Here is a 22,052-nt window from a genome sequence, read left to right on the forward strand (position 1 = left end):
CAAACAAGAGCATTTAAAAAGCCATAGCACAGTTGTTTGTCTTATCTTAGAACACTTATTGCGAACAATTCAATTGAGACAATTAAGACAATATTGCGTTTGAGTCAATGATGTCTTTTAAACATTTAATTGTCACCATCAGAGTCATTGTCACTATCACTGTCTGTAAAATCCTCATCACTGAGTATTACATCAGTTGGTTCAGAGGGTTCTAACTCGTATTCTGGTAAGTTTCCATAATTTATTTCAGAAATACGAGCCTCTTGAACGCTGGTTAGACCAACCTTTTGTGCAAAATCAGAAAGCAAAGTCAGGTGTTAAGTCTGGGAGATATGACTGGAATGCCTTCAGTAATGAATTAAATTTCATTTCCACATAAAGCCCTTCTTTGATGATGACTGGCATGTCTCCTTTAACATTATCCAGGACCTTGTTTAAAAGACCTGAATGTTCATTGGAAAAGAAATGTAATGTTGACTTCATTTCTGAAATCAAAAGTTCCTTTTCTTCTGCAGCTCTCTGTGTCATGCAAAACAGGCGAACAGCTTGCTGTTTTACAGACACAGGCACACTGGTCCTCCAAGCACCTACATCTGATGACTTCAAAATGTCCCACAGCTTGCTGTCGCACGACTTTACATCTTCAAATGACAAATGTGTCGGCATTTTAACGACTTCCCCGCCAACCGCATTGTACAACGACAGCTGTTCTCTCATCTTTTTGTTGCTTGCCCAATCTTATGGCTACAGCTTGTCCTCCTAAAAGCAACATTATTTTTTAAGTTTTAGTTAACTTTCAAATGACTCCTAAAAGAAAGGTAATGAATGATGTGACAATTTAATTAGGAAATACTTTTACTGTTTTTAGTAACAGAGACCTAGATCTCAAGCTAAGTCTGCATATAAACTACCAGCACACTTAACTGTACAAAATACCCACATGAACACTCAAATTATTTAGAGGAACATTCTATGTAATGTAACAGCTAACATTGCTTAACTGGTCCCAAATGTAATCCCAAACTTAATGTGCAATACAAGTTTCATCACGATTGGCTCATGCAAACAAAAGTGATTGTCTGGAACCCACCTGCTTGTTTCCCTTCTTGCCCAAATGGCTCATATCTCAATAAATAACCAGGTTTCCAACTTTGTTGATTAGACAAAAATAATGAAGTATATTCAGTAATGAAAAACACACTGAAAGGTCTTAGGAAGATATTTGTATTACATTAAGGTGACAATAACTTGTATCATATAGAAATGGATTTTTATACTTACTTGCATACTTTTTCATTAAATCTAACAAAAACAGCCTCTCTGCAGTGGTCTGTTGAAGGGTCTCCAGTATCTGAAGTCTTAGTTTCTCTTGTGCAGTCTTGAGTGTCCGCAGGTAATCAACATTTGTTGAGTCCCATTTGACACCAGCCTTCTTCCCTTTCTTTTTCAGTTTTGTCTCTAGCCTGCATTGGATAAAATTACATCCTATTGATGTATATGTTCTTGTATGTAAGATTGGCATTTAAAGGTGAAATGACTTTTTAAAGTATTATTTTATACACGCATTAGGCAAAGAATCTATAACATGCATTAATCTTTGACCATTTAAAAACTACTTGTCTGGGGGTAATTTACATATCGTTATTTTTATAAGTGGATAGAGTTTAATTTGCCTTACTTAGAGGACAGAAAATAGAACAGAATGTTTAGATAAATAAATAAGTATCAAATGGAAAAAGGTCAATTAAAAAAGGCCATGCATAATATATACATGCAATATACCTTTTCTTATCTTTGTTTACATCCGTCGCAAACACACCCCTAAAATTAAGATTTCATAAAATTGTTAGCGATATAATTATATATTTAACATACATAGAGCATATGATTTTTAACCACTGGCCACTACAGGAACATTATGTAAATGTACTATGTATCTAACAAGAGCTGTCAGAGGACAGCGTGCTCGACTATTCAAGTGCTTGACAGTATAACGTAAGACAACATGGGGAAATTGTTCAAATTATTCAATAAGGTCAAGTTAATAGTTCAGGTATATTTTCAGGTGGGGGTAGGGGAGGGGGTTGAGAGGGGGTATAATGTGGGGTGTGGTCATTTATAAGACGATCTTTCAAAAATAAAAAAATGAAAAAAAAAAATTTTTTTTTGGGGGGGGGTGGGGGGTGGGGGGGCAGGGATTCAGGGTTGGTGCGTGGGGGATGGTTTGGACGGAATCCATTGTGGTATTCATACAAGTGTTGTTTTGTAAAAGTATTCATAAAATCTGATCATAAATAAAGAAGTTATGGCAATTTAACTAATTTATTCTTTTGACATTGAGAGTCAAGGTCATTCAAAGGTCAAGGTCAAATTGAACTTGCCAGGTACAGAACCCTCATGATAGTAAGAAAATATTTGAAGTTTGAAAGCAATAGCTTTGATACTTTAGAAGTCAAGTGGATCTAAACACACAATTTAACAAAATATTCAATTACTAAGACAAAAAAGGGCCATTATTCTTACAAAATGCTTGCTACAGTTGTCTGCTCTTGTTTATAGATTGGGGTCATGTTGGTAAAGAAGTTTGCAAAATATGAAAGCAAACTATAACATTTGCACGCTAACGCCGACGCCCAGGTGAGGAGGATAGCTCCACTATATATATTTCATATATAATAGTCGAGCTAACAAACAAAACAAAATCTCCCCAAAAAACATTCTGAGAAAAAAAGGGTTAAGTGTTATGATTGAAAACTCATTATTCTTGCACATCACAACTTCATTTATTTTTTATTTATCCACAAAGAGACTGGATGCTAACTAATAACATTACTTAGAATCTGTATAAAATAACGTAGTAACAAATGCATTATTCCTATTAAAAGTACCTGTATTTTGTTAGCTCCTCCAGGACTAGACAATACTCTTCAGCAGGTGACAAGGAGTGATTTTCTGTATTAAAATGTGAAGTGCAAATCATTAAAACACAAAGACCATGTTAAGCAAATTATGTGGCTTGTAAACACTTATTGAATTTCTGTTAAAACAATTGAATGCTGCGAGAAAATGAAAAACTCACTAAGCTACTTATGAATCAAATAATTATCATATAACATACCAGTTGATTTGCTGCGGATACACACAACCCGCTCATAATCTATCCATTCCTGTAGACATTCAGTTGTTACTCCTAATCAACAGAACAATTTAATAAATATTTGTGAACTTACACAGAGAAAAACAATAATTATTTTAAATTCATCTACATTATTTAAATGGTTCATTTTGTTATCGGGACATTTATAGTTTTGTTTCTTCTGATTTAACATAAAGTCTTTCAATTCTATATTGTTATGCACAAACATTTTGTTTTTTTTAATATTGGGACAATATTTTCTGAGATGGCAATTAGTCGAATTCTGTCAAGCCAGCAATTAAAGGTGTTCATCTCACAACTGGTATTGACATGTGCATCATTTAATTAAACACTGGAAACTGCAAAACAAATATGGGATGGTAATTTTATATAATGACACAAACACTTGTAGAAAATCTGCATTTGTCCATGTTTTCTTACCTGCAAAAGGTTCCAAAATTTCTTGAAGAGCCTCCTTGCTTTTTTTTCTATATCCTCTGCTCTAGCAAGCTTATCAGGGAGGGAGAATCCTGAATAAGAAAATACCCAGAAGTTTAAATTGTCACAGAAAACTAGCATCCATTTTCAAAAAAGAAAACACCTTTCATGAGAAATTGACAGTCAACACTTCTAACGACTTCGTTGAGGGAACAGTAAACTGCTATCTATCCTTTCTTTAAAAGATTAATTCAAATCAGTGGTAAATTCTAGCACATGGAGTTTTGTCTCCATCAGTAAGTAAAAGTTAGCGTTTTTCTTTTCATTATGTCCTCTTTGTTTCACATCATGTTACAAGACTGACAATATAACCCTTTATCTTAGGAATTGTATTATTTACAAAGTCAGCTAGCAAGCCTCTGTTGGTTATGCGAGAAATCAATAAAACCAATGTATTGAATAAGTTTCACAATGATTAGGCAAAATTGTGACTTCTATAGTGTTCGATCACAAGGTTTCTCTCTAGTAACATAAGGAAAACTGCCCCCCTCCCTGGCAGCCATGTTTTTTTACTGATTGGGATCATTTGCGAACTCGTCTGAGATATATATATATAACCCTTTACCACTTAGATACGTATTTTCACGCATTTGTAGTTCCTTATAAAATAATATTTCATTGAAGACCTTTCTTACTAGATTAAAGATTTTAAGACTTCATATCTAAACCATAGATACTGATGAGCAGCAAACAGCATAAAACATGAACAGGCTGCGAGTTACTCTTAGGCTTTTCTGGTTTTATGCTGTTTGCACATTGCCTTTTTCACTTTGCTTCTAAGCGGGAAAGGGATAACCAATCTTTTCAACAAGTTTCATGATGATTGGGCAAAAAATGTGACTTATAGTTTTCACAAGCTTTTTTAAATAGATAAATATAAGAAAACTGCCCCCCCCACCTCCCGGCAGTCATGTTATTCAACTGACCGGAACCATTTTCAAACTCAACTCTCATATCAAGGAAACATATGTTCTGACCAAATTTCATGAAAATTGGGCCAAAAATGTGACTTCTAGAGTGTTCACATGTTTTCACTATATACATATAGAGAAAAATGTCCTGCCCACTGGCAGCCATGTTTTTTCACCGATCTGGACCATTATCTAACTCGTCCGAGATATCAATAAAACCAATGTTTTGACCAACTTTCATGATGATTGGGCAAAAATTGTGACTTCTAGAGTGTTTACAAGGTTTCTCTATAGCCAAATAAGGAAAACTGCTCCGCCCACTGGCGGTCATGTTTTTCAACGGACTGGAACCACTTTTGAACTCAACCATCATATCATTAAGACAAACAAAGTTACATGAAGATTGGGCATGAAATGTTACTTCTACTGTGTTTACAAGTTTTTTCTTTTTTGACCTAGTGCCCTAGTTTTTGACCCGGCACAACCCAGTTTCAAACTCGACCGAGATTTCATTGGGACAAAGCTTCTGACCAAGTTTAATGAAGATCGGACAATAAATGTGGCCTCTAGAGTGTTTATGAACAAATGTGAACGGACGGAGGGACGGACAGACGTCGGACAAAGAACGGTCACAAAAGCTCACCTGAGCAATCAGGTGAGCTAAAAAGCAAAGTATCAATTCATTGATTAATATTTATTTTAAATACTGTAATTGTAAAATGGTGGGATAATTTTCTGTTACAATCACTATTTTTAACATTACCTCATAACAAGCTGGACATTTGGATCCATCATCGTGGATGTTTTCCATTTGGTAGATAAAATGTCGAAATTCATCGGCTGTTCCTCCTACAAGCACTTTGTACAAATCTTTGACCTAAAAATATAACCGTGATTTATCCCATTTATTCAAAATTTATTAAACATGATAAAATATAGAGACAAAACCAACAGTTAAAGCAAGCTGTAAGAACTTAAAATAAACGTTTAAAGGTAAACTAAAGCATACACATAAGGCAATTACACATTGCAATTAAAAATAAGGCTTGTCATAGTATCTGACATATGCCCCCAATGTGGAATATTGTCGGTGCAGTGTGAACTTTTTTGTGAAACTTTTCCAGATGTTAAACTTTGTTCTGTGTTAGCGACTTCAGTATGGTGTTTCCACTTACATACTTATATTCAATCATCCATCCATTCAGCATAATTCCATGCTGTCTGCTCTTAATCAAATTGAATTTGATAATTTTCATATCAAATAATAATGTATGTTAATCTATAAAATTGTTAATAGCCACTATAACACATAGGGTCTTTCTGTAATTATTTGTGTACAATGGTGAGACATACTTTTAAAAAGTAGAGCATAAAAATGGAAGGGGGATGGTACATATTTAACAGAGAGGGGCACAAAAATGGAAGGCTCCACCTCCTGCTTTTCTGATACTAGTATAGCAAATCATTCACATGAATCAGTAAATCAAATATTTATACTTAAATTATTTTGTAAACAAGCTTTATTTTATGTATTAACTACATATAAAAATATTATACTTTTGTGTTACTTCAAAAGCAATTCAAACAAAAATCATGTACAAACATACAGGGTGATGAATATATGTCTTCATGTGCTTTGATGTCCACGCGTCTAATGCTGAGCAGTAACTTTTAAATGACACCGAGCTTTCAAGAAGAAGACCACATAACCAGCGCATGAAGTCAAAGTGAAATGCCACGTTTGGAAATTTGGTTGAAGATGGCCACAGGTTGAACCTAATCAAGCGTACAGCTTCAACTTCACACTTGCAAAATTGCAGGGTCTTCAAATGCTGTCGACCTTAAAAAAGATTACAAGGTTTTTAAAAAATACTTATGGTTGTTAACTATAAAAAGTGTTTTAGTAATTGCAAATTGGCAAAACCATGATTTATTGGGATCATATAACTCACTTTAACTTGCAACTTAGTTGTAACCATGCTGGGCATTTCCAGTTGTAATAATTAGTTACTTGGCTTTTAATGACCCAGTTTGATACAGGGTGCATATATTAATATTGGCGAGAATGTAGCTAGATTCCAATATAAGTTGACTACTGTTTAACACAAAGTAACAGGACAGCAAAACAACCTGCAACAAATCTTTCGTACCAAGTTACATTATAGGATAAGAACAATGCAATGATCAGTGTGAGACATGACAAGATCAGAACAATTATCAGCATGAGACATGATAAGATAAGAACAATGATAAGCGTGAGACATGATAAGATAATAACAATGATCTGCATGAGACATGATAAGATAATTACAATTATCAGCATGAACCAGGATAAGATAAGAACAATGATCAGTTTGAGACAAGATCAGAACAATTAGCAGCATGAGATATAAAATATGAACAATTATCAGCATTAGACATGATAAGAACAATGATCAGTGTGAGACAATATCTGAACAATTATCAGCATGAGACATGATAAGATAATAACAATATCACCAAGAGACATGATAAGATAAAAGCAATTATCAGCATGAGACAAGATAAGAACAATTGTCAGCATGAGAAATTATAAGATAAGAACAATGATGAGGGTGAGACATGATAGGATTACAAAATTACCTTTATCATCCACGACCACGAGTTTTTTCAGGTAAGTAGTGCTACAGGAATGGTCATTCAATTTCCAAGCCTCATCATCATCAATGAAAGAAAGGTTAGCCATGTTCTGTAAAAAAGGGCATTTAAGACAAATGCTCAATAAGCATTTAAAAACACCTGGCAGTTTTAAAGTTCAAGATAACAACAGCTTTTGAGTTTGATGGCAGTTGGAACTGGTTGGTTTTGAAACCATGTATTGAAAAAGACCACATTTGTAATACACGTATTTGTATGAAGCTCATGTAATGATAATTTTCTAAAATGGTACTTTGAATATCTCTAAACACATTCAAAGATTTTTTAAATACATGAAGTCATACCACTTTAAGAAAAAAAAGTACACTGTCTTAGATGATTTATGTTCAAATTCAATGATATGATAAATGCTTTCTCTTGTATTTGTTAACATTGTACCTTCCAAATGCAGATGAGGATGTTTATGCCTCAACCGCAAGCATGTGAGGCACGTAGTCTCCCATTGAACAGCAATCACAACACCTGTACAGTTCATCTGTGGAGAGACAACAATCAGCACATTGTCGCTTATTGGGTGTCTGCATTTGTACATAAGCAGACATAATTTCTGGAGATATACTTTTCCATTCTTCAAGAAGTTTGGCCTTTTCAGTATCGTATCTTATATTTTCATCTGCAACGCATACATATCTTTCTTTAATATTTTGAGGAGTTTCGAGTTGACAGTAAATATTATTGATTATAGACAAATAAGTAGACCTCAATTATTGTATTCTCAGATATTCCAAGTTTTTTTCCATGATTTTGTGAGGACCCTGGCCCACTAACTTTTTTTTTTGAGTTGCGAACTTTTCAATTTTTTTTTTTCAATGAGTCGCAAAATTCTGAAACATAATTGTAGTGTGTGTTTTTTTTTTATACATTTCCACACACCCGTGGTATGGGGTACTTTCCCACTTTAATTAATATCATGAGTATGTATCGTACGATTCCCTTATTTTGAGCATGACCTAATTTATATCACTTTGTTTACATTAAGATTGCGGCTCTCATGATGACGTCACATGCATGCGTTCCGAGTATTTTGTTTTACTAACATTACTACGCTTGAAAATATAAACTACAGACACAACTAAAATAAGGAAAAAAAAAGTTTAATTACATTTACAAATCTTACTTCAACTGTAATATTCTAATTGTATGCCGATTCCGTTCATGTTTTTGCTACTCATCAATAAACTTGCACAGAAATTGCAGACCACTGCGCTTGTGTAAACACATAATTTCATGTATTTGTTTTATTTTAAAGAAAATTCTTTTACTTTTTTACAATTCCCAGAAAATGTTGCATGGAAAAATCTTTGCAGGTACATCACAAAAATAGGTGACATCCCTTATCCACATGTTCAGTGGGTATACACTGTCTCGATTTGATATTTTTATCAAATTTTTTAATAGTAACATATATGCCAAAATTTTATTTGAACAAATTGCGAACGTTTTTGTTTTTTCCAATTCTTGAGCACTTTTTGTGTGTATATGTTGCTTAACAGAAGATCTACCGATAAAACAGAAACTTGTTAAATGGTAAATAGAAGTTATAAAAAAGTTAAATTAATCTTTCAGTTTCTCTAAATTTGTTCAGTGAATCGAATTTTCTAAGTTTAATTGACATCATTTCTATTGCAATCGAGTACTATAGCTTTTTTAATGTAACCTTTTGACTCAAGGTAGACAACGCGTGTAGTGTATATTATTTGCGGATGTGCATGGAACTATCGCCTTTGCGTAGTTTAACACGCTGTAAATAAACAATTTTTACATGGATTTAATGGGAATGAAATAAATTGTTTGAGGTACATCGTTTATTGCGGCAATGTTTGAATTATTTCAGAAATTATTTTATTTGTTTCCTTAACAGCTTGACTGAAGGTAATTGGAGGATATATTTATACTAGCTGTGTGATCTTATAAGGTAATGTCAGAAGTTGTGCGACAATGCTGGGAATTAAAAACAAGAGCAATGCATAACGGGTGCCACACTCGGCTACGGGTGCAGTTTTGAATAAATGAAGGCTTGTCAGATTATTTTTTTTTAAAAAAGGTTACAGTGACCTTGACCTTTGACCTAGTGACCCCCAAAATGGGTGTGGCACGTAGATCTCATCAAGGTGCATCTACATATGAAGTTTCAAAGTTGTAGGTGGAATCACTTTGATTTTAGAGCAAATGTTAAGGTTTTAGCACGACGCGGACGGCGGACGTCAGACGGCGGACGACGAGCTGGCTATGACAATAACTCTGGTTTTCTCCGAAAAACGCTGAGCTAAAAAATGATCCAAATATCAGTCTGGAATAATAATTAACTTCAGATTTTTAAACTTTCCTTAATACTGTATCATTGGTTTTGGAAACATTACTTTGTGAATAGATATATATCGATGGTCCCAATTCAAAACGCCGAACCTACAAAAACGCAACTTTTCAGGAGGGCATTTCTTTTCATCTTCAAGAGCAAAATGTTACATAAAAGTTACTATGTAGTTTATTTAAGAATGTCTAGGCATGATACACGTTTGTATAATGCGAATTTTATTTCAGGTTAGTTTGTTTGCAGAAAAATGTAGCTTCGCCATTTAGTCTTTCATTTATGTGTAGGTTCGACATTATAGACAGTTAAGAGGTAATTGTGTTTTGTATAGAAAGATACATTTGTTCTTGTATATTGCGTAAAATAAAGATATGAACTAATATGTGTTATATGTTTTATATCTGACATTAGATGGCAGGACACTTTGCGACGGATTAGCGCCTGTGTAGGTTAATTATGTAAGTAAAGGGGTTACGAAGATGTATTAAAATAAAGAAAACTTGCGGCGGAAAAGACACAACAACAATGAGAAAGATAAAACTTGTTTATCTATTGAACAAATTAAACAGGAACAATTTAAAATGAACAAGAAAATTCGTTAGTTATATCTAACATGGTCATAAGTTGGTCATTTTATTTCTATAACTATGGAAACTCTTGATCATAAAAAGAAAAGCTAGTAAGAAATCCTTTTCAACATTTTGATACTTCAAAGTCCTTTTGAAAGTAATCAAATCGAAAATCTATTAAATGAAACAAAGTGTTTGATTGCCAACGTCTTATCTGCAATGAAACGTTATCATACATCAACAAACTTAAAACTAGAGAATGTTAATTTAAATGATACCATTACCCTTTCAACTAGCATTCTCCAGCCTACACTAATCAACATTTTAATTACAACATCCTTAAAGTGCATGTAGCATGCTAAAGTTTACAATTCTCCTCTTTGGAATGTTATTCTCAACAACAGCCTTAAAACTAAGTATTCAAGTCTATAACGTTGAACATTTCCGGAATGATGCCATCCAATGTCATTTAATCAGCAACATCAATTCTAATAGCAGATGCATGCTAAAGCGTGCGTTAAGTAAAATGTCGCACGTCAACAAAGTTATTTATGTTTTAAACAAGCATTGGGTTATACCGAAGTAACACTACAAAACCACTTAAACAATTTGCCTACGTTTTTTCGACATTCTAATGGTCCATTCGAGTCTTAGAAACTTGTGGCGACAACTTCATAACTTGTTCCCACAACTTATTAGTTGTTGCCTCAACTAAATAACTTGTGGGACCAACTAACTAAGTTAAGGTCACTACTTTAAGTTTAACCAATCAGATTGGCCGTTTCATCTTTACCGTTTTATCACAACTAGTACCACTTATACTACTAGGTGCTCGGGTTCGAGTTCCGGTCTGAGTACTATCTCTGTTAGCTCTAGATCCGCAGTTCGAGCCCTGTCTGAGCACTTGCCATGTAAGCCATGGATTCCAGATTTGAGCCCCTATCTGAGCAATCGCCAAGTTAGCGACTGGGTTCAGGTTTCGAACCCTGGTGTGAAAACTAGCCACATAAGCGATGGATTCCGGTTTCGAATCCAGGCCTGATAGCTTCTTTTTTAAACGATGGTTTTTGGGGTTTTAGCCCCAGTCAAAGGACTTGCCCTGTTAGCGACTGGGACCCCAATTTGAGCATTCGCACCCTACGTAACGGGTCCCGATTTGGAGGCCCTGCCTGAGCACTCATCCCAGTGCCCCAGATAATTATTTCGGTAATAGGGTTTTCACCCACTGATTTTGAAAAATAGGGTGATTTCATTCTTGGAATAGGGTGAAATGAGTTATAAGATGCATACAGTAAAACCATTGCTGCTTTACTTCTGTTGTAGCTGCACACAATTGTATTGATTCAATAAAACTGTAAACTAATATAATTAACTTTAATAAACTGATGTTTCAATCCTTAAAACTGTCAATAATATAAACTTTAAACTTAAAAAAAATCGATAACACGAATGATTCGGCACTTATTGACTCTTGCTTTCTTGGTTCGATAAAGTTAGCGATCGACACATATTTTGGCGCAACAATTGCGGACGTCTTTCTCTTAGACATTTTTATTACGCATCGCATTAGAAACTGAAAGTACAGACACTTTACAAATATTTGCACAATGAACGACGGATTAAGTCAGATTGAAAACGCATGTATGTCGTCGTAAATAATTTTGTCAGCCGCTTTATTTAACTATGAAATCTAGTCCGCAGAGCGTTTGAATAGCTTTGACTGTTTTATTGCCCCGTCATCCAGGCGCTTGCTGAATAAAAGCGTCGCCGCGTAACGAAAATAATCGCAAAAAAAAACGAAAATGAGCAAAGTTTTTTCGATCAAAGCTATTGTATCGTACGCATCAAATAAGACGAATGTGCGTAAGAGGCAAATCAGGTGCGTTTTCAATACGCATGATATTGTATTTCTTTGCGTTTTTAAACATTTTAATAGGGTGAAAGACGCAGATACGCAGCTTATCTGGGGCACTGTCATCCTGTATGCTATGGGCCCCGGGCTCAAATCTCGGTTTTAAGTACTTACCATGTAAGCAAACGGACCCTGATCCAAGTCCTAGTCTTAGCGCCGGACCCCAAAAAAGCGGGATTTATAGCTTACATGGCTAGTGCTCAGACCGGCGCTCGAACCCGAATACCCATAGCTTGCGAGGCGAGCTCTCATTCCAGGACTTGCTTACGGAGCTAGTGCTTATTTTGGCAACCGGTCGCTTAGAAGGTGAGTGCTCAGTATGGTATGTTAGCGACGGCTCTTTGGTTCGAGTCCCTGTGTGAACCCGTTGCTGTCAGTGCAAAGTCTCAGACTGAGGGTCGCAACCGGGATCCTTCCCTTACTGGGCAAGTGGTAAGACACAGGCTTGAACCCGGGTTCCATCGCTTTCAGGTCTAGTAATCAAACTGGGGCTGGATTCCGGGACCTGTCACTGTTGGTGCAAATTCGCACATCGGAATTCAAGCCTTCGCTTATAGGGTAGGACCTCAAACCGAGGCTCGATCTCGAGACCCAAAGCTTCTTTCATGTCTAGTGCTCGTACAGTTATTCGGACTCCGGGACTGTCGAAAACTCCAAATTAGCTTTAAGGACTAGTGCTCTTACCGTGATTCGAACCCAGAGACCGTCGAAAACTTAGGCATCTAGCACTCGCCTTGTAAGCGATGGTTCCCGGGATCAAGCCCCGGTCAGAGCAATCGCCCTTTACAAGAAGGGTTCCGGGTTAGAATCCAAAAACCATGGACCACTCTCTTATGAAGCGAGTGCTTCGGGACTCGAAACCGGGATCCGACGCTTACGTTGCTAGTGCTCAGACCGGGGTCGGAACCCTGTACCCAGTCGCTAACAAGGCAAGTGCTCAGACAGGGGCTCAATCCCGGGATCCATAGCTTACAGGCATAGTGCTCAAACCGGCGCTTGAACCCGAACACACAATAGTTCGAGTATAAGGGTACTTACAGTGATAAAACGGTAAAGATAAAACGGCCTATCTGATTGGTTAAACTATGTTGTGGTCAAAACTTAATAAGTTGTTTCCACAACTAATTAAGTTGTGAACTCAGCTTCGTAACTTGCGGCCAGAAGTTATTAAGTTGAAGGAACAACTTATTATGTTGAGACCTCAACTAAATAAGTTGTAGGAACAAGCTACGAGTTGTGGCCACAAGTTACTAAGTTCAGGCCTCAACATTTTATATTATTTTGATCTCTTTTGCGTTCTTCAATGATCTAAAATGTACATCATTAAATTATTCTATCAGCAAAAGTTTACGTTTCGTCAATTTACCTTAAAAATTAATGGCTATATTGATACTTTTATGTATTAATTAGAGCGCAAAATGCCGAAGTTACATTTTTTCGCAGCTTCGTCATTTTGACTTCAACCAATTGCGGTTCGTCATTACATCACATGACTTTTTTGAGCTGTTGCGATTGGTTAACTAATTCATTATTTTGGAGGTATATGCGCATTGATTTCCCGCTTTGCAAAGTATCGAAATCGCGAAATGCCAAAAAATGTAGGTTCGGCATTTTGAATTGGGACCATCGATATGATCACACACACCCATAAACCAAGGACAGCTGACATGTGACTAGAGCCGGACGGAGGCTGGAATTAATCTCAATCAATGCACCAATTAGGTTGTTGTTTACTTACCAAATGTAACCGAAGTATCTACGTCTGATACTGAACTGCTATTTGTAGTACAGTTAGCAATTAAGTTTGTTTCTGGTTTCTCATTCTCAATCTGAACTTCTGCAAGTTCTTGTGATTGCGTTCCAAGCTTTTGCCTACTGCCCCACTTCTCGGTGACATGTAGGCCTACTGTTCGCCGGCTTTTCCCCTTGTACACAGTTTTAATAGAAGCTTCCGGATCATTGTCATGATGTTTAGTTAATTTAGGCTGATCACTTTATTATCCCATAATTATTTGTATTCTATAATTAAAATAACACAGACACGTTTCTTCCGCGAACGCCGGTACGTCAGCATTATCAGACGATTGACTGTATAAGCGCCTTTCAGAAAGGTATAATTTGCGGCCAGATAAGACTTGACGTAAAGCTGAAGCGCAATCGAACCACTCCAATAGCTTTTAAATGCTTATCAATGCGCAGGCAAATTTCATTAAAAATAATATCATTTGTAAAAAAGAACAGCGATATCTCGAAAATATTTATTCATAATACTACATAACCGGAAACTATATATTTTATATAGTTATTTTAAAAGTAGCACTACTGGTCATGTACGTAATTCCGGCCTGTACGTAAAAAATCGGCCACCTATGTAAAATCATTTTCATGATCTTAACGCACATATTTTGTTTTTATTTATAAAAATCAACATGAAAACCATCCCTACTCTCAATGTTTTGCAAATGTAAGAACCACATCACTGTAAACGTTTGTGTTAAAATGTCACAAATATAGCGGGAAATATTTGGCTCGTGGGGAAAGTGATGTCATCATTTGTTTCAACAATTATATTCATATAAGAAACAAATATATTTGATAAAATTATTTTTATTTTATCTAATAAACTTAAATTAAAGTTTTACCAATTAATTGTACAAAAAATTATATTCAAAACATAAAAATCAGAACCTAAATATATTTTTTAATATATGAATTACCTCCCTTTATAAGAATATTACTAGATTACATGTTTTAATATTATATATAAGCGTTTACTAATCATCAAAACTGAAGTCAACTTTTCAAACAAAATGTGTTTACTTTTTTAGCTATGTTTGAAAAAATTTATTAAACACATTCAAAAGAAATATTTTTTTTAATGAATTAGCAGTTTCCCATTGTTTATATTTAATAAAATAGGTAGGGGGAGTAACTGGTATAATAATTTCGCATTTATTTAAATTTCAAGTCAAAAATTTTAATAGTATAAACATTGATTAATACTCTGAATTTGAGGACATTTGTCAAAAGATAATGCTTTGTAATTTTATCTGCAGATCAAACTGAAAAGTGGCCGATTTTTTAGGTACATTTAACCTACGAAAATGGATAGTTTACATGTCATCATTTTCTGTTCATTAAGTAACATTCACTGATCTAATTCTATTTAAATTTTCATGCTAGGTTAGTTTTGAACCCAGGATTATATATGTGAAGTTTAGTTTCAACCAGTTGCCTAACACTAAAGATTTTTCTTAAATAGTCCCAAAAGTGGCCGGAATTACGTACATGACCAGTAAACTGAATTCTCGTCATAGGTATCAAATTGTGCTTAAATCGTGTAATCTGCTATAATTTATTGAAACCCAACATCCAGAGTTCATATTCGTTCGAGCATTTTAAAGGCAGGAAATACAATCAGCTATGCAATAACGGCATAATTCCTCACACGTGGCACACCATTGTCCGCCAAATGAACAAGCACCGTTTAGCGACAGCATCTTTTATTAGTGTTGTCAGTAGTACTAAAATTTTACCGCGGTAGGAAAGGCATCTTTTATTATTAGTAGTAGTAGTCTAAAAAGTCTTATAAGTTTCTACTAGTAGTAGCTAATAAAACAGGATCGGGTGATTTATAAGTGTAGAATTGGTAACTTCTATGTTGTCAAATAATATACATGTACATCAATTAATGAAATTTGTGTGCCGCTTGAATACATTGTAGTTCGTGTCTATTTACTGTCTTGTGAGATTTTGTGTCCTTACCTGTGTGCGTTCAGCCATGTATAATGTATATAAAGTAACGTGTTTAAGATTTTAAAACAGAACACATAAACACAATCCGCACTTATAAATGACTACTGAATCGAAATTCAGACATGATGTTACCATAACTAAGACTCTTCGCCCATTAGAGATGAGGGGTCATGAATTTAATATTTATATTACCGAGAACAGTTTTTGTTAAAACGTATAAACAAGTATGCATTCTTATGGATCATATTTGTGCGGTCAAAATATGCCTTTTATAGTTTTATAGTTTATAGTCACTTTATGACGATATACTACACTGCCTTTTCCAAAGTTGTTTTCATATACAGAAAACATGTTGACTATATATTTGGAACAATCGCAAAATTGTCAAATTAAAATATATCGACCAACCTGTTTTGTGATGTAAATAAAAAAGATAAAACATTAAATAAACAAAAGAAAAATGAATATCGTTAACACATTCATATTTGAGCTACATGTATAATTAGAACTTTATTGTTTTGTTTTCTTACAATATTTATTTTTCCTTTGTAGGAATTATGAGGCTAAAAACCAACACTCAAACTCGGAAAGCGAAGCAAGCGTACCCTGACGAGACGTCAGCAACATGAATGTCCAACGTGGACGTAATCTTGGATCAAAACCAAAGACGAAATATTCAATAAAAACACACATAATGTTTACTCATCACACAGTCCCAGTCGAAATGCTGTTGCTAGGTAAACATTAGGAGTACGGTGGGATAGTGCGAGAAGAAGCGAGAGCAAGTTGTTACCTACTTATAGACTTGGACTCGACATGAAAGAAATTTAATCAGATACCCCCTTTCTGTAGAATTCCTTGTTTTAGAGGGATTGCAATCAAGTAGCTTGACTTGAGATAAAACAAACATTTAAATATATATTTATTAATGTGCATTATGTGTGTTTTAATTTGTCCAGTATTTAATGTAATGGAAGTGCTGAATATTTACTTCAGTCAAATAAATGTTAATTTTATGTGTTTCTTGTCGCTTTTGTAAATCCGATCACAATTGTTTGCAAATAATTACTTAAAGCTTTGACCATCATTGAGTCAAACGTTGTTTGTATAACTCTTAAAATGTTCCAAAACTATCAGATATTTCAACTGCCAATGACGAAAGATAATACTTCATTTTATATATCGTGTGACAGAGATAATTGAGAAAATTGGGATAAAAGTAATCTTTAATATAACTCAAATGCTCATTTGACTTTGCTTTTTTCGTTTGATTTGCTCCATGCAGTTAAAGAACAACGAAGATTTACTCCCTCTTTGTGAGAACCAATTACACGGATTTTGCATACATTTTGAACCGATTTGTTTGGTTTTATATTTCAGAAATGAACACTACGCAGTGTATGTTGTATGTTTTTTTTTATAAATGAACTAATATTAAATGGCATCATTAAATCACACGTTAATCACAAACTAAATCACTATTGCTATACTATAATTGTAGCGCTAACAAAAAATAAAATGCAATAAAAAGAAAGAAACGCAACAAGTAAACATCGTGGTATAAACAGATAAGATTCAAATGTTAATTATGACTGAGATTTGATGATAAAGCTATTATCACAGCTATTATTAAATCACGGGTAAATCACAAATAAATCACAGACAGGTGAAACCACGTTATACAAGTCATTTGTGTTTATGCCCGTAGTACCTACAAAGTTAGCTGATATTTTTGTAGGGGGCTTTGCACACTCTGCAGACATGTGTTTTGTTTTCACTATGTGTTTTCAGATGTTCTCGCATATGCGCCCGAGTACTTGTCTTGTGCTCACATATCTCACACTCTATCACTCGAGAGCGCTGTATGACAATGACCTGTGCCTCTGTTACCGGTATTGTCGTCTAGATGGAAGTGCAGCCCCGCAGCAGCTAAAGGGTAACATCCCAACGTGTGATCTTTCATGAGATACCAAATGTGTCTGTGTTTATATCCTCTGGCGCATATAACACATATATTGCACTTCTGTCGTCATGCTGTGTATCTGAAAACATATGTTAAATCAAATACAAATGCATTGTTTATTCTGTATTCCCCGTGCTGTCACCATTAGAGTATTATAATCATATGCATGTAATGTATGTGTCATGTGTGTTACCGTTTCAAATATTTCATCCACTTAACCATATATAATGACAAGACAACGGGCAGTACTAAATCTACATGTTAAAGCTATTAAAATCAACGTTTACAACAGAACAGTTTGATCCTTGCAATGGCCTTAACAGTTGGAAAGAACATGGGCATAACCAACAGTAGGATCAAACTAAAGCCAAGTTAACTGCAACTCCGATCGATATATCACTTGTTATGAATCTATATGTGTGCATTAAGTATTGTTTTATCAAAACGTACATAAATATGCTACTAACCAAATGTTACTAATATGATCCTTCCAAAAATACAAGTGCAAATATACGTCATCATCTTTCACTAAAGTATACAACGATCAAAGAAACATGTGTTGATATGTTGCGTCAAATGTACCATTTTATATCGATCAGTTCGGCTTAACAATAGTGGAGTTATTGTGGACTGTTCATCGAAATCAAAAGATTAAATTCAAACCAGGCTCCAGAAGGGTGTGTCAGACAGTCGCCAGATTAAGTTGGAACTTTTTGTCAGACATATAGTCTCTCTATGATCAGATTCCGAGGCTTGTTTTTTGTGAAAGTTTCACATTTGTTATAGCACTTGTGCAAGACAGCATCGAAGCTATTGTATTTGTTGTGTTTTATGTGCCGGATCAAGAAAATGTTTTGAAGTTCTAATTATATTTGTGTTTATTAACTCGACTATAACATCGCTTCAGAAACATAGTTTATAACAACTGGTCGTTTTAGCCGAATATCGACTTGTCGTGCTTGCGTTGAATTTCGCTGCTTGTCGTGTTTGCCAAATTGTTGGTGTACATTAGAAATGTCATTAGATGGTGTTTTTAGATACTGTTTTCGGACAAAACACATTTTTATATGGAATTATTCACGTCCGCATACATTAGTACACTGCAAAAGTGAATATAAAACGGATATTTTAAAAGATTTAAAATTAGCTTGTCGTGCTTGCGTGCATTGTAACGTAAAAACTAGGAATTTGCCTCGAATGATAGACCAAACTACTCATCTGGTGTCAAATATTTATATAACCAAGTATAGTGCTCAACTTTACCCATAGCCTGCGCTTTATTTCGTTAAAATATAGTAAATAATAAGATTCTTACGTGGATTTGAAGTTTCTTAGCGGAGGCAATGTTTACAATGTTCTACTTGGCGTGCTAGCCAAAATGACGTCACGGACCACGTGGTATGGCCACACTGGCCACAGGCCAGCGGGGCTTTTGTCATGGTCCTGTGTCCGTCGTGCGTGCGTGCGTCCGTGCGTTAACTTTTTCTTTAAACATCTTCTTCTCCTTAACTACTGGTCCAATTCTGATGAAATTTCTCATGAATGTTCCTGGGGTGAACCTCTTCAAATTTGTTCAAATTATGCCCCTGGGGTCAAATTTGACCCTGCCCCGGGGGGTCAAATAATTGAAAACTTGCTTATATAAGGCCTATTTTGTGAAAACTTAAATTTTTTTCTCGTCCATAACCATTGGGTCTAGGGCTACCAAATTTGGTATGTAGTGACATCTTATAGTCCTCTACCAAGTTTCTTCAAATGTTGCCCCTGGGGTCAAATTTGACCCTGCCCTGGGGGGTCAGAAAATTGAAAATTTGCTTAAATAAGGCCTATTTTGTGAAAACTGTAAAAATCTGCTCATCCATAACCATAGGACCTAGGGCTACCAAATGTGGTATGTAGTGACATCTTATAGTCCTCTACCAAGTTTCTTCAAATTATGCCCCTGGGGTCAAATTTGACTCTGCCCGTGGGGTGAAAAAATTGAAAATTTGCTTATATAAGGCCTATTTTGTGCAAACTTTAAAAATCTTCTTGTCCATAACCGTATGGCATAGGGCTTCCAAATTTGGTATGTAATGACTTTTAATACTCCTCTACCAAGTTTGTTCAAATTAAGCCCCTCAGATCAAATTTCACCGTTCCCCAGGGGTCACAAAATTGAACATATGCTTATATTGGGCCCATTTTGTGCAAACTTTAAAAATCTTCCTGGCCATAACCATTGGGCCTATTTCTACCAAATTCGGTATTTAGTGACATCTAATAGTTCTCTACTAAGTTTGTTCAAATTATGCCCCTGGGGACAAATTTGACCCTGCCCTGGGGGTAACAAAAATGAACATATGCTTAAATAAGGCCTATTTTGTGCAAACTTTAAAAATCTTCTTGTTCATAATTATAGAGCCTAGGGCTACTAAATTTGGTGTGTAGTGATATCTAATAGGCCTCTACCAAATTTGTTCAAATTATTCCCCTGGGCTCAAATTTGACCCTGCCCTGATGGTCACAAAACTGAACATATGACGTTTACCAGGGGAGATTCGGCGGCCGTGTGGCTGTGACCAACAACAACAACAACATCTTGTAAACATGAGATAAAACCCTGTCATTAAGTGCCATTTTAGATCAGATGGTGACTGCTTACAAAGGAATTGAAGTAAAAAAAAGTGTTATGATTGTTATTCTTATAATCTGAAAAAAGTCGGGTTTTATTTAAATATGTCAAAAGTGAACATATATCCGGATAAAAATATTTCGGATGACATGTTAATTACATGTCTTTTTTGTAGTGTTTAAACCAGTTTAATAATATCTTATTGATTTTAAAAACACAACTTCCATGAACATGATTATTTCAAGAAAAGTCGATATATGATACTGCATGGTAAACTCGAACTTTGTATCCAAGAGAAGGTGTTTGAATTAATGAAGTGCAATGTTCTTAACTATCGTATATGCTGCTTTTTAATAACTAATGATTCATTGTTCCATTTGTGAATCGTGACTCATGAATTGTGGATATGATTGTCAATTGCTCAACGATCCATATATATTTCTGACCATTTTATAATTTTCTTAAAATAAGTTATGGATTGATCTTAGAAATCAAATGTATTACTGAATTAAATACATTTATAAATATAAAGAAATAATCTTTAGATTATCATAATATTCTCAGGTCTGTTGGTCTTAGGGATGTGTGGGTTGTTAATTATATTTTGAGATGATTCTTTACAAAGAAAGATGCTACAATTGTATTTGTTATAAATGTGTGAAAGGCTCTAAGAAGGAACCAGAGATTATTAACCCTTTACCAAACACTAACAGGATTTTACGGGTTTGTAGCTGACAACTTCATTTCAAGATGAGCAATTTCTCCTCTTATCATAATTATTTCTACACTACCTGATCATTTCCTTCATATTCCATTACAATTTAATTGTCGTCTGCAACCTCTTTCAAATTGAGAAAGTCCAAAATATGTCATTTGGTAAAGGGTTAAGGCATTTTGATTCCTATGGGTCTTGTGAATCTGTTTCAAATCAAATGCGTAGATTTGATCTTCAGCATCTAAAAATATGTGAAATAGAAGGAGCGACAATATCTTTTGGAGAGATAAATGTACCTACGTTATAAGCAAAGGACCTGTGCAACAATTCCCGGGCTTTTTAGTCCGTTTAGTTAACACGGTAGTAACTTTTTCCATATATAAAAAAGCTCACCCTTCCAACTTTTAAGCGCCCAGTGGGACGAGGGATAGAAAGAGAAAGTCACATGCTTAAGTACATTTCAACCAATGCGAATTGCACGTTTTTTTCGCATAAAAACACAGTGGAGCGATACAGGGCCATCATTGACCTCTTGTTCGAATACAGTATTGTTAAACCTTAATATTTTTGACGGCCTTTTAAGTTGGTCGCGTTAGCGGTCAGCTAAATTTATAGAGCATATTTTGCAAATCAGTTTGTGCTTAGAAGCCTTAAGTACGGTAAAAACTACCACTCACTCTGCAAGGGACAATTACCGCTGCCTGTCTGCAGCAGACGACAAATGATTCTGCTCTAGCAGTGAGTGTATATACCCTCTAGCAGTGAGTTTATATACCAGCAGCTTGTAAGTCGAAATTGGTCAGTCTAGTGTTTATCATTGAAATCTGTACATATTGGCTGCTTTCAGGGAAAGCGGGGCTTAATGCACGTCAAATAAGATTAGCCTGGGCCCACTGATTAGCCTGTGCAATGCGCACACGCTAATAAAGGACGACAACAGCGAACAACTTCAGTGCCTTCAGTGCTTTGA

The 22,052-nt window shown here is 35.2% G+C and overlaps 1 protein-coding gene across 1 annotated transcript; it reads right to left on the minus strand.

Moving 5' to 3' along the window:
- Window positions 1-319: 319 nt before the first annotated feature.
- Window positions 320-5,340, minus strand: LOC127864913 (uncharacterized). Its single transcript, XM_052404804.1, has 7 exons — window positions 5,309-5,340; window positions 3,578-3,633; window positions 3,119-3,190; window positions 2,889-2,952; window positions 1,783-1,821; window positions 1,282-1,463; window positions 320-759 (listed from the first exon to the last, which is right to left on the minus strand). Exons 1-7 carry the CDS (start codon window positions 5,338-5,340, stop codon window positions 668-670), a joined length of 537 nt encoding a protein of 178 aa, XP_052260764.1. The 3' UTR covers window positions 320-667.
- Between the last annotated feature and the right edge of the window lie 16,712 nt (window positions 5,341-22,052).

The sequence above is a fragment of the Dreissena polymorpha genome, chromosome 1 (assembly GCF_020536995.1).
Source record: "Dreissena polymorpha isolate Duluth1 chromosome 1, UMN_Dpol_1.0, whole genome shotgun sequence".
NCBI classification, from domain to species: Eukaryota; Metazoa; Mollusca; class Bivalvia; order Myida; family Dreissenidae; genus Dreissena; species Dreissena polymorpha.

Bases quoted from the DNA above. Each gene is read 5' to 3' on its own strand.
- LOC127864913 (XM_052404804.1), bottom strand. From the start codon at position 5,340: ATGATGGATCCAAATGTCCAGCTTGTTATGAG. The intron at 3,634-5,308 runs GTAATGTTAAAA...TTGCTAGAGCAG, and splicing joins AATGTCCAGCTTGTTATGAG to AGGATATAGAAAAAAAAGCA. The intron at 1,822-2,888 runs GTACTTTTAATA...TCTTAATTTTAG, and splicing joins GAGGAGCTAACAAAATACAG to GGGTGTGTTTGCGACGGATG.